This window comes from Argiope bruennichi, chromosome 3, assembly GCF_947563725.1.
Source record: "Argiope bruennichi chromosome 3, qqArgBrue1.1, whole genome shotgun sequence".
NCBI classification, from domain to species: domain Eukaryota; kingdom Metazoa; phylum Arthropoda; class Arachnida; order Araneae; family Araneidae; genus Argiope; species Argiope bruennichi.
The window spans coordinates 39,916,467-39,930,071 of NC_079153.1; the positions used below are offsets into that span (position 1 = coordinate 39,916,467).

General features: G+C 24.7%; 1 protein-coding gene across 1 annotated transcript; it reads left to right on the top strand.

Annotated features, from left to right (window-relative positions):
- Nucleotides 1-554: 554 nt before the first annotated feature.
- On the top strand, nucleotides 555-12,536 carry LOC129963669 (methionine-R-sulfoxide reductase B1-A-like). The gene is made up of 5 exons (XM_056078166.1): nucleotides 555-743; nucleotides 837-933; nucleotides 4,944-5,095; nucleotides 6,666-6,780; nucleotides 8,727-12,536. The coding sequence occupies exons 2-5, from the start codon at nucleotides 879-881 to the stop codon at nucleotides 8,861-8,863; spliced, it is 459 nt and encodes a 152-aa protein (XP_055934141.1). The 5' UTR covers nucleotides 555-743; nucleotides 837-878; the 3' UTR covers nucleotides 8,864-12,536.
- Nucleotides 12,537-13,605: the final 1,069 nt, after the last annotated feature.

Here is a 13,605-nt window from a genome sequence, read left to right on the forward strand (position 1 = left end):
TTCCGATAATACAAATCGACTACATTATCTTAGGGTACTAATAATGTAATGATGAGGCAAAAAAAGCAATAATTTGTTCTTCATGAGTTACTGTCTCTTCAGAACTTATTCATACAGGTATGATATTCATAAAAGAAAAGAGACATTGATAACAGACGAAGATTCTGAACGAAGTTTGGTGATGGTGTTATCGAATTGAAAGAATATCAGCTGTTTTGACATGATTTGTCATGAAGCCACAGCATCAAATGTGCAGAACGCATTTCATCATGAGAACACGACAAACAAATCATTGAAGGATTCGATCGCTGTGCCGTAACGAGTCCTTAATGTCGGATCATGATTCTTTCAAAAGCTAACAATATATTCATTTGCGCATAGAAATATCCACTATCTCAAGATGTATTAAAAAAAATTTATTATTCTTTATTAAAAAAATTCATTGAAATTATTTATCAACTAAATAATGCTACTTATGTTACAAAAAAAATGTCAAATTGAAAATGTTTTTTTTTTGATGATCTGATATTATAATTCGTTCTGTGTTGTAAAGTAAATGCTCCGTTTCTCATGAGTTCAAAAAACGAATTGGTCTAAACATATCAGATGACTTAATTGAAGATAATAATAGCGTTATGTAACTTTGCATTAATTTTATGTCAATCTTAAATGCGTATTCTCTTTCCCTTATTTCCTCTTTGGTGACAGAGGTTTTTGATGCAGCTTACATTGTATTTAAAAGGGTATACTAAACTATATATTCTTTTATGTGTATCAAATGTTATTTTAGAAATTTTATACTTCAGAACAAGAATATTTATCATTCATTTTTACAGGGAACATATTCAATAGGAGTTTGATTTACTGATATTGCAAAGATGTCATTTTGTGCTTGGATCACAGATGAGAAATACAGAGATACTTTCAAAGCAGGTAAAAGGTTATGCCGCAAAGTATGCAAAAACAATATATTCTGCTTTTGATGATCGATTTCATACATTCAAATGAAAATAGAAATTGCATGAAGTTATTTTCAGAAAGCTATTTTAATTATTTTTAAATGTAAATAAATCAATAATACTGAAATTATAATATATATATAATTCATTACATTCATTATTTCAGTTTTTTTTTTTTTTTTAGATTAATATTCCTTGTTTTGTTTTAAAATTTTATATAACCTCAATAAAAAAGTATTAAGTAATTTTTCAGATTTATTCAATGTTTAACACATAGTATTTTTAAAGTGAAAATGTAAGTAAAAGAGATGATAATTTTCTTCTGCATTTTAGATCTCTCTCTGCATTATCTATGGTACTTTATACTGTTAAACTTTAAATTATAATAATTTATAATTTTAAACTATCTGTAATTGTGATTCATAATTATTAGCAGGGTAAAATACTGGTAAAAACTTATTATTTTTTAATCATATTTTATGTTTTCTTCAAATAAATAATTGATAATATAGGAAGTAGATACTTCAATCTGATATAATCTGAAATGTGAAGATTTCATTAATTTTTTTTATCAAGATTTAAAATTGTATGAAAAAGTGAACATTAACAAAGCATTATACTTGCATACTTTAAAGATTCTTGATCAGTTATTTGTTATATAAGTTGTACAAATAATATTTATTTAATAATTTTCTATGGAGCATTCAATATTTTTGTATGTATCTAATTATGTTATTTTTAAGATATAAGTTGTATTATACCACAGCAGTTGTCATGTATCTTTTACCTTTTGATCACGCCAAAAATTTCCTGATTATATAAAATTGTATCATATGATATCTAGTCTTTGTTATTTCTTGCTGAATATTAATTTTCCACAGTTAATAAATGAAGTTCAAACAAGTATGTAGATTTTGTAATTTAAATGTTTGAAAAGATGATTTGATCCTGTATTTTTTGTAAAATTATCATTTGAGAGTGATCATTAATATAATATTATTTCTAAATAAGCTATACATTCTCGCATAGATCTGCTTTTTTTTAAAAAAATTAAATAAATAAATATTTTGTTGTATTCTTTTTCTCTGATCTTCAAAACTATTGTTAACATGAATGACACATTTCTGTATACTTGATTTTAACTCTTTGTATATTCAAAGGAAGTTATTTTTGAATTAAACCATGAGGAGTATTCTCACCTGGACTTTCTTTTGTATTAGGTGCTATTCTGCAATATAGTTTTTGGATTAGTACCTAAGTTTGTACTAAGCAGTATAGTTTTTAAATTAGCTTGGGTTTGTGTTCACCCAAGAATTCCATTATATAATTTGCCATAGTACAGTCCATTATATAATTTGGAATAGAACCTCTTCCCTCTAATTAGTTAGCTTCTGTGAATTAGAATTGAAGTCTGATCTGTGATTTAAGCATAAAAAAAAACCTCCACATTCTATAATTTGTATTTAGCTTATTGCACTTTCAAGTAGTGCACATGAATGGATACACTTACTGATTGTCAACATAATGTTGGATTTGACATAAAATTTGATGTATATTTAAATTTTTGGTAATGAGATGATACATTTTATTTATCTAGTCCATTGCATTTTTTTATTGTGTTCATAAGCATATAATTAGGTATTGTACTTGGATAAATTTTTCTCGTTTTTACCTAGGGTTATCTAAAACAGAGAAATTTATCAAAAATCTATAGATCAAAATTTTTAATGACTACAATACTTTTACCTTTGGTATTCTGTTTACAACGGTGTAAAAAAGGATTTTAAATAGCTTCTGGAATCAAATAAGGGTGGACAACTAACCAGGAAAATTGGAAATTGTCAGGGAATTCTGGGAGATTGGGAAAAATCAGAGAAATTCCTTACAGAACTGGAAATTTTTATATAAATCAGTAACTTGTATTGAATGTGATAATTTGAAGGTATTTTTTCATAAGCAGAATGAAACTTTGTTGGTAAATATTGAAAATCAAACATTTACTGATAGTTCAAAATGGAGGCCACCTGTGTTTCTGCTCATGCAGCAGGTTGTGGAAGATTTATATGTACATTTTTGAAGGATCGGAATTTTGAGTATGTAGTATGCTATATTTGGGAAGTTCCTTCAGTTCCGAAGAACAACTCTTGTGCATCTAGGTTATAATGGATTCTGATTCAAATTATGCTGATTGTTTTATTTTTTATTAACTGGTTTATTTTTTGCCTTACTTTTATATTATCTAGACTTATTTAGAAATGTATTTTTTACTTGATTTTTTTCATTAATTATAGTATTGCAATGATAATTTGATGATACAATTCTTTAATTCATTACTTTTAGATTAAGTTGCAATTGAGGTTAGATTTAGCATTAGCAAAAACAGAATAAGTACTATAAAATTAGTTACATTGACATTTGAATGGGAAAGAAAGATTAATCAACATATTTAATTTATTACATATTAAACATATATTCCCCACTCCTACCCTTTTACTTCCTTTGAATGTCAAATCATCATATCATGTGTGACGAAAGCAAAAGTATGAATTTTGAATATTAATTTTCAAAATTACTTAAACCCGGATGTAAAATATTGACCTATTATTATAATTCTGCAGAGTTTATTTTAATTGAATTGATAAAGACCAATTTTTTACCTTTTTTCACTATTTTACCGTTAAGCATTCAGTCAGCATTCATGTGATTTTTTTTATAATAGTTGGTAGGTAAAAATCAATTTAATTTTGATTACTTTGGAAACTTTTTCTCATTTTTATGCGGCGATTTCTTTTTCTATTTCTAAATGATTTTTTTGTTAATAATATTATTTTTCATTTCTGATTTGTATGTTGGTAAACAGTATGGATGAGGGAGAACTCGCTGGAAGGAAACAAATCATTTCATTCTTAGGCATTGCCAATGTGCATATGTTTTTGTACTGCATTTTTCATTAGTAAATTTGACAAACAATTCTGATATATGACTGGTTGGCTAAAAGTCGGTATAGAGGGGCATATATTTTCTAATGTTGTCTAATGTATTTGCAAAAAAAGGGAAGGGTTTTACTTAATTGAATCTTGTATGAAATTCAATAAGTGAAATTGATGTTTTTTCTGAGCATTAAATTTTATTTTACATTGATTTTAGTTAAAAGGATAGAACAATTTTTTCAAATTCAATTAAACATATTATGCAATAATTACAGAAAATAAAATAAAGCAACATAGTTCTGAGGATCTTAGACACATCTAAAAATAGGCGGAAATTTCTTTAAAAATTTGGAAAAACTAGGGAAAAGTCAGGAAATTCAAACAACAGAAATGGTGTCCACCTTGCAAATTACATTGAACAATTTTTAAAAGAAATACAAAGTACTCTTATGGATTTCATGATAATATCTATATAAATAAAAGTAACATTCCTAAAATGTTAGTATGTTATAGAAATCCAAACTATTGAATTCATTATCTTCACAGTTTTCTACTTTTTCATCCCAGGCTCATTTCTTTGATAGTTATGTTTCTTTTTTAAAACAGAGATAAGCTTTAATAGTCAGTGTAAATGTTGTAATTTACAGATAATTAAAAGATTTTATATAAAGGTGTGTATTTTACATAAAATTATTCTTGCATTAAAAATGGTCTACCAAAAGAATTGTGGCAGTTTTTCATGACATTTACTAAATATATATATATTTTTTCATTTGTAAAAGACATGAAAATAATTTCATTCTGAGCATCAGCACATATATCACAGCCAAGTAGAAAAACAATTACTTGTAACAAATTTTTGAAATTCCAGTATAAATTTGATGCCTTGTTATTTGTGTTTATTTATATTGCTTTCATTTATATTTGGTTCTGTCAATCATATCATTGTTTTGAGAATTTGAATACTAAATATATTTTTAAAATGTTCTAATTTCAAGAATTTGACAAATGTTTCAGATATATTTTATTAATATCATCTCTTGTTTTCTTTCAGGTGTTTATACATGTTCTAAATGTGGATATGAGCTTTTTTCTAGTAGAACTAAATTTCAACATTTCTCACCTTGGCCTTCTTTTACGGAAACTGTTCATGAAAACAGTGTTACTAAACGAGAGGAAAAATTTAGACCTTCCTTGACTTATAAGGTGAGTTTGGACATTATATACATTTCCAGTATATTAGTTTAAACTTTTAATGGAAATATCTCTATGTTAAAATACCTATTAAAAAAAAAGAACCATTTCATAAACAACTATTAAATTTTGATTTTTAAAAAATTAAATTTCTATAAAAAATTTCTATAAATTTTGTATAAACATGTATTTTATATGAATGCATAATAATTCTAGATTTTTTTTTTGTTTTTTTTTGCATAAAGTAAAAAAAACCCAAATGATTTTATTGTTTTTCTTTTTATTCAAAAAGAGCCTAAGTTATAGAAAGTAAAGTCTTTGATTCATTAATTTCTCTTAGACAATAAATATATTTACTTTTATACAATGGGAATAACAAATAATCTAAGCCACATTTTTTACATTTTTTTCCAATTAATTATTTAAAATTTTTATTTAATATATTGAAATATCAACATTTTTCTAATATATCTTTGTTATGCCATTTTTTTAATAAGTTTTAATGTAAATTCAATCTCTTGTTCTTGCTGTAAATAAAGGCAGCATAATAGTTTATAACAGCACAGCTTCTGAAAAAGTACATCTTTTGAGTATAGAGAAAAACTTCTGAAAATTATAAATAATACACATTTATTTCAGAAAAATAAAGATTAATGATACTTTATAATGATATCAGTTTGTGTTTAGAAAGTATATATGGTTATTTTGTAGATTTGAAGTTGTCAAGACTGTTTACTAATGTAAATTTCTTCTTGAAATACTTTTTTTAATCACATGTTAAATTATAAATGCATTAAAAGGTTATTCAAAGAAGCCAGTTTACAAAGTACCTCAAAATTCATTTCTCCTGTTAAATTTTTAGCTTTTTGTTACTTAAAACAAAAATTCTTCATAAGTTTCAGCAATTTTATTTATATCTAAAAATGATCTGAATGATCTTAAATATCTTATCATTTCTTTTAGATTGAATTTTCCTTTTTTGAAATGTTATTTCAACTTTATTTGACTAAATATTCAAAATATGGATTCATAAGAAAATTATGAAATGATTTATGAACTAAATATATCTGACAAATTTATGAAATATAACTTCAGGTTTTGAAAAAATGGCACTAAAATTTTAAAATAAATATGTTTGAAATACTTAAATAAGTTTATAATATTCAAATAATTTTTTATATATTATTTAAATGAATTGTTAATTTCTATAGGAATGATCATACCTATGGATTTTGTTTACTGTGAATGTATTTTCAATAGGAACTATATCAAGCAATTTGATGTATGCCTTTATAAAAAAATTTTAATACTGATGAAATAAAATCTAGTGTAACTCTATTTTGAATTCCTCATTTAACTGTGAAGTTTTTTTGTTTTAACTTCATAATTAAAGTAATTAAATTATATTTCATGAAAATAAATTCATTTGGTTAGCATATAGCAGTTTAAGAGTGATAAAATTAGGAATCGTGCTATTGTTTAATTATTCATTTAGTTAAAATTTAATAACTTAATAAAAATCATTTCTTAATACAATTTCTGTATTCAAAAATAACAATGATTTTTTTTTTTTAAATCACAGGTTTCATGTGGGAAATGTGGACAAGGATTAGGGCATGAATTTGTAGGTGATGGTCCTGGTGGCAAATCTAGATTCTGAATATTCTCGGAGTCCCTTACATTTGTTTCTGGAGGAGGTAAATGCTATTTCTTATAATTTGCTCATTAAAGTTGAATTTATTCTTGTATATTGAATTTGTTATAATTTAATTGTAAAATAGTTACATTCTGTTTATCATTATTTTGTGCTTGAATTTCTAGTAAAATATAATGATTTTCTGTAAATAAAACAACTTGTAAATAATTTAGATTCTTTTTTTTTTCAATTAACAGAAAATAATATTGACGACGAATACATATTTTTTTGTATTTTTTTTTGTCATAATTAGTTTTAAAGCATTATATGCAACTGAAAGAAATATTACGCTCTGTTAAATTTTGAGAATGAGTAGTCTATGTGCAAGAAACGAAAATTATAATTTTGTTTTTAAAGAATGTAATTTTGTTAATTTTTAGATGATTAATTTACTTCTCTATTAATTATAAAATAATTAATCAAAGACATAGTTTATTTATATTAAAATGTTCATTTACTAAATTTTTGATATTCTCACAAGTTTTGAAACAATGTTTGTGGATTGTTTTATATAATCAAAATCCAACAAATCAAAAGTTTAGTTATTAGTTACAGGGAAAAAATTAAAGTAGATTTCAAATTTGTGAACTATCCATTATTATTATTGAAACATTAACAATGGCACACTTAATATACATAGATTAGTTTCCATATTTATTATGATCGTGATTTTAAAATATGAGTAATGCTGTATTTTTTTTCTGGTTTTAACAGTACAGCATTTATTAATTTCTTATATGAATAATCACTATATGTGGTTGCTAAGAAATTTTCTGTAATGTAATGTAGCTAAGCTTAGAAAACTAGAAACTTAGAACTTAGAAAACTTGACTTCTAAAGGAGTCAAAAAACAGAATTTAAATATATATTTAAATTCATTTAAGGATTTTATAAAATTAAACTTTATTCTGTACTTTCTTATCTATGGTATAGTGATATGTTTGAGCTCCCAGAAAAGTATTTTTGTTTTATTCCTTTTTGTATCTTTCAGTCATTGGTAATATATTTATGATTTTTATCATCTTTTTTTCAAATGCATATTTTAATACATGATATAATTAAATTAAATTATATTAATTGAATGGTGGAAAAGGAATGTTAGAAATTGAATTTTTTGAAATAATTTTTCTCTTGAAATATTAATGTTTTATGTTTATCTTTACTTTTAGACAGTTTAGCCAAGAGCTTTGTTTCGAAATTAAACGCACATTTTACCGTAGTATGTAGAAAAAGAATATTTACCCAAGTGAACTTTTTTGTATGCATAGTAATTTTCTTTAAAATTTGATGAAATATGTGCTCATTTTGAAACTAAATAGTAAATTGCAATGAATAAAGAATAAAAAAATGCTAAGTACTCATATTAACATATGAAGAATTCAAGTTAGAAGAAAAGAAATTTAATGCTTTTGAAAATTTTAGAAACTGAAAATATTATTTATCACTAACTGGATATAATCATGTAGCTATGATATTAACTAAGAAGAATATTTAAATTAGAAAAAGGCAAATATTTATTTTATATGACTTAAATGTTGTTCATTTCATTCAAGTTAGAGAATTGCTAATAAGTTTTCAAAATCTTAATTAACATGATGGAATGTAATTTAGATCAATTTACAATTATCAGCCTGAATTAAAAAAATGTCATTGTATTATTGGAATAATTACATATTCATATTTAATATTATACATTTTTAATTCTTGTGCAGGGGAAAAAGATGGATTATTTAAATTGTTTTAATTATTTGTTATAATTTTTATGAATTAAAGATGCTGGTAAAAGTTATATATTCTATAATTTTTTGAAAAAAAAAAGGGGGGGGGGGCGAGGGGGTGGGAGAGAAATTGTATGAATAGTTTTTTTTTTCTTTTAAACTTTCATAATACAAACTTTTCATTTTTTTTTTTTTTTGCCTCTTTTATTAATACACTTTTAAAAAATAGATTCTTCTAATGGAACTAATGAGGGACTCCAGAATCATGAAGCTGAAACACCTACAACACAAAATGCATCTGATGAGAAGAATGTGTCTCAATCAGCTGGACCAGAAAAATCCAATCGTTATTGTTCGCTTTCATAAACCAAAGTTTAGTTTTTTTTTTTTAAATATATGTATTAATTTTTGTTACACAGCTAATCTAGTGATAATATTCATGGATATCATTAATTTAATCTTGTTTGTGATTTTTTTTTTATTTTGACATTTGCAATATTTATTATTTTTTTAATGAATTTAACATTTGTTCATGCTCAATATATTTCTAGTTATTTAATGAAGATGAGAATGAGTTTGATTTATTTATGTTTGGAATGAAAACAATCAATAACACTCTTGTTTATTGATTGTTTGATTTGTTATTGACTTTATTTTTATGAAATGTGCTGTATTCCAATTTTATTGTAAAGCATAGTATTTTTATTTGATAATTTATTTGGAGCAACATTAATGTAAAATAGAACTGTTGACTTGGTGCAATATTATCTATTTGCTCTTGTTATAAAATTTACTGTATTATATAGTAAATTTACTTTATAAACTATAAGTAAAGTAATGTTGCAGTTCTTTTTTTAAAGTTTAATAATGATTAATTTATTTTGGGGGCTTACAGAGCTGTGTTATCTTTTTTGTGTATAAATGTAATTACTGAATTATTTTATTTTGAATATTGTACCTAAATCCATTAACAATTAAGAGCGACTTTCTTTCCATGTTTTAGTTAAAGCAAGGGGGGGGGGAATTTAGATTAATTTAAAAGTGAAACTAGAAAAAACAAAAAGGGTGGTTTACTGTGGAATGTTCGCTATTTGAAAACTGTAACTTCCTTTTAGTCCATTTTTTCCCCTTTTGTGGAATTTGAATGCTGCTTTTTATAAATATGACTTATAATTAAGTAAAAGTTATTGAAATCATCAGACCGCACCTCCTGTGTCTCGAAATAAATTTTAAACATTTTCCACTGCAGAATTTTTTTCAATAGATGAAATTATGAAATAAATAATTTGAATAACATGAAAATGTTTAATGTCTGAAAGGAGATAAATCAAAGATTTCTGCAAGTCTGTTATTATTCTGTAGAACTCAATCTGAGATCAATTAAGAGACTTAGATTAAAATGTGTGTAACTTCAAGAAGCATGATAACATTAAAAATATCAAATAAAAATGCTCCTGTACTACATATTGTGTTATCCACTGAGAATTAAATATATATAAAAATTTAAAGGAATTGTAAATTCTTAAATAGTTTCAACAAATACATTTACATTGAAAAGCAGATTTTAGAATATAAATTAATCTTTTTTTCTTTTCTTGAATTTGTTAGAAGAATGCTAGCAGAAAATATTGTAATTGCCAAAATACTTAGCACCAAGTTTTGCATTTAAAAGCTCCTTATGTTTCTTCTTTCTCCTCCATGTAAGGAAAATTGAAATTTGTATGCCTCTGTGCATATGAATATGACAATTCAGTTAACAAACTAATTAGTTGAAAGAAATCTAGTATTAAGACTTTTCACCAAAATTATGAACCTGTATCAAATTTTGGATAAAACCACAAAATAGGATTCTTTTTATTGCCTGTGAGAGTAATAGTGATATTTAATAGTTGGATAAACACCAAGGAAAGAGTTATTGGTCTTTTTTGTACCAAAATAAAATGAGAAGAATACATTTTAAGAAGTTTTTATGACTATTAATAGTATTATATCCCTACAGGTGTATTTATTTTAACCTTACATTTTAATGAATGTTTTGAACCCTCATTCACAATTGTCTTGATCATAATGAATGCAAGTAGAAATTACAACAAAAATAATGGAGAAAAGTTTTTTTAAAGTATTAAACTCTTAATTAATATGAAGTATTAATTAAAATTTCTTTATTAAAAATAGCATCATAAAAAAAAGATAATTATTTAAATAATTATTAAACTATTGAAAATTAATTAAATGGGGTATAATTTTAGTCATGTAGAAATCTTTTCATAGAAAAAGACTAAGTTATTGCACCTTCACAGTGATAATGTATAAGTTGCTCTAATAATGATGAGGTGTTCTAAAACCAATTTAGTGGTTTGTGCTTCCAGACATCCATTCTCTTTGGTTTGAGATTACTGTGGGAAACGTTTTAAATATGACAAGATGTCTGAAAATTATATGTATATATATATATATATGTATGTGTGTGTGTAAAAACATATTTTTAAAGCAGTTTTGTGGTTGATAAGAGAAGACACTTTTGAAAATTTAAAAACTTCGCTTTATTCCATTCTGGGAGGCATAGTTTATGTACAAGATAAAGCGATGGAATAATATGTCAGCCCATGACACAAGAGAAGAACAAAAGAGCGCAAAATATTTTCCCCTAGTGATTTTATATTATAAGATGCTGATAGGAATTTCTTTGATACATGTCGGTTTAGGTAAGGGAAGTATAAATATCTTTTAAAATAATTTGCTAAGCATGACAGATTTTTATCCTTTCACAGAGCATGGGAACTTGCTGATTAAAGCAGTTTTACAGAACTTGCATAGGATTAATTAAATAAACAGAAAGTGGAATTAGATCAGGAAATTAAGAGACAATTTTAGAATGAAGTTAACATGGTTTAAATTACGATAAAAATTAGGAAATCAATTAGAATTGAAATTAGATCGAGAAATATCATTACATACACACACATATGTATTGTTTTGTTGGAGATGTGATCTGATTTTGAAATTCTTTTATCAAACATTCCAATTATGCTATTTTGATAACAATTTATGCTGTTTAAAAGTATCTGAAAGATTGCTTCTATTAAGTTAGCCAGCATATTCATTCAATTACAGTTTATAAATTTGTTAAAAATTTGTTATATTTATATATTATTTACTATCTCTGAGGATACACTAAATTATTTTGAAATTTTTTTCTTGTTTATAAATGATCCGAATTTATATTTCTATGGGGAAAAAAAGTAAGACATATTTTGAAGATATCTGTTACTAATGAGTCAAAATTACTATTTAATCATAAAGCAATAAGTATAAATTTTGTTTTTATTTTTTTACTGGATTGATAAAATTTTGTATTTCTTGAAAATTTTATTTGATTCATCATTTTTTGAATTATGGATACTTTTAAGCTAGAGACCATTCAAATATAAAAATATTTTTAAGACGTATTTTATTTGTTTGCATTAATTTAACTGTTAAAATATACCATAGAATATTTTTTAAATATATATATATATGTGTTAAGTTTTTGTTTTGAATAAGTTGAAACTGTGATAGAAATGTCTGTTTTTAAATATTTTCTTACTGTTGACTTTTATAAAATGTTGCGAAAGATAACCAATTGCCTTATTCAGATAAGAATCTTGCAGAGAGGAAGATTGTATTAATGCTGCAAAAATAGTATTTATTCTCTTTGAAATGATACTCTTCAAGGTAAATATGTGCCTTTGAATGACTGATGTTAAGAAAGGAGAATTTTATTTTGCTGCAGTGATATTCAAATTATTGCATGTAAATTATCATGTAATATATTGTGTAATAAACTTATTTTTTGTTTTTAGAGAAAGATTGCATTAATGCTGCAAAAACAGCATTTATTCTCTTTGAAATGATACTCTTCAAGGTAAATTTGTACCCTTGAAAGATTGATGTTAAAAAGAGAGAATTCTGTTTTGCAACAATGCTTGTTCAGATTATTACATGAAAATTATAGTGTAATTTTTTATGTAATAAATAATAAAAAAAGTGTTAATATTTTTTTCCCCAGTTTTCTTTTGTCTCAGATTCTCAGTTTTGCTTTGCTTTTGAAAAATATATTTTCCAATCGTTTAATATATAATATAATGTACATCAAAGATAAATTGCACTACAATTTTAACATATTGTATAAGAGCCAAACAAATTTTCAGGACATGATGCAACAAAATCAACTTTTTTTTAGAGCTGCCTTTTTTACCTACAATTACAACTACCCATCCAAAATTGTATTTGAATTAATATATTTGATAAAGACATAAAAATCAATAAAACTGGACTTTTGATATTTACAATGCAGTACAAGTATATAAAATTCAACTTATACATGCATATTTGTTCCAGCATCACTTCTTAGTGTCTGGAGTAATTTCCAGAACTTCCTTATGGGTTATTGAATATATTATTTAGGCAAATCAATCATAACCTAATTCCACAAGATAGGGGGGCAAGGGAATCTTTTAAATCTGTTAAACCAGTTGATCAATTTATATGGATTTAGACTCAATTATATGGAAAAGCCTATGGAAAAGATCAATTTATATGGAAAAGCCTTGGAACATTTTGGATAGTATTAAAAAAATGTTTTTCCTTTTTTTTCTTCCAAATAAAAACTCTATAATGAGAACTGATGACAAAACCACCTTTTTGGCTGATAGAAGTAAATTATTGAAAGACAAAGTTAACGAATGAACCATTCAATGCAGAATTCTTTTGCTCCTAAGGAAATAAGATGTCTCCAAATGAGTCTTGTCAGTATAAGAAGGATTTAAAATGATATATGTTATATAATCTAATGAAAGAAATACAATACTTTTTAATAATTATACTTTTAATTCTGATGAAAATAATTATACTTTTAAGTCTGAACAGCTTTCTATCTATAAAATAAAGTTAAACAATATCCAATTTACTGTTCATTCACATAACATTTTTCTGCTCTATAATTCCTACAAAGTTTAGACAAGAAAATAGGGCAATATCAGTTACTCTGCTACTAATTATTAAGTTTTTACTGAAATCACGGAGTGATAAATATAACTGATTTTGCAATTGGTTTAAATTATATATAT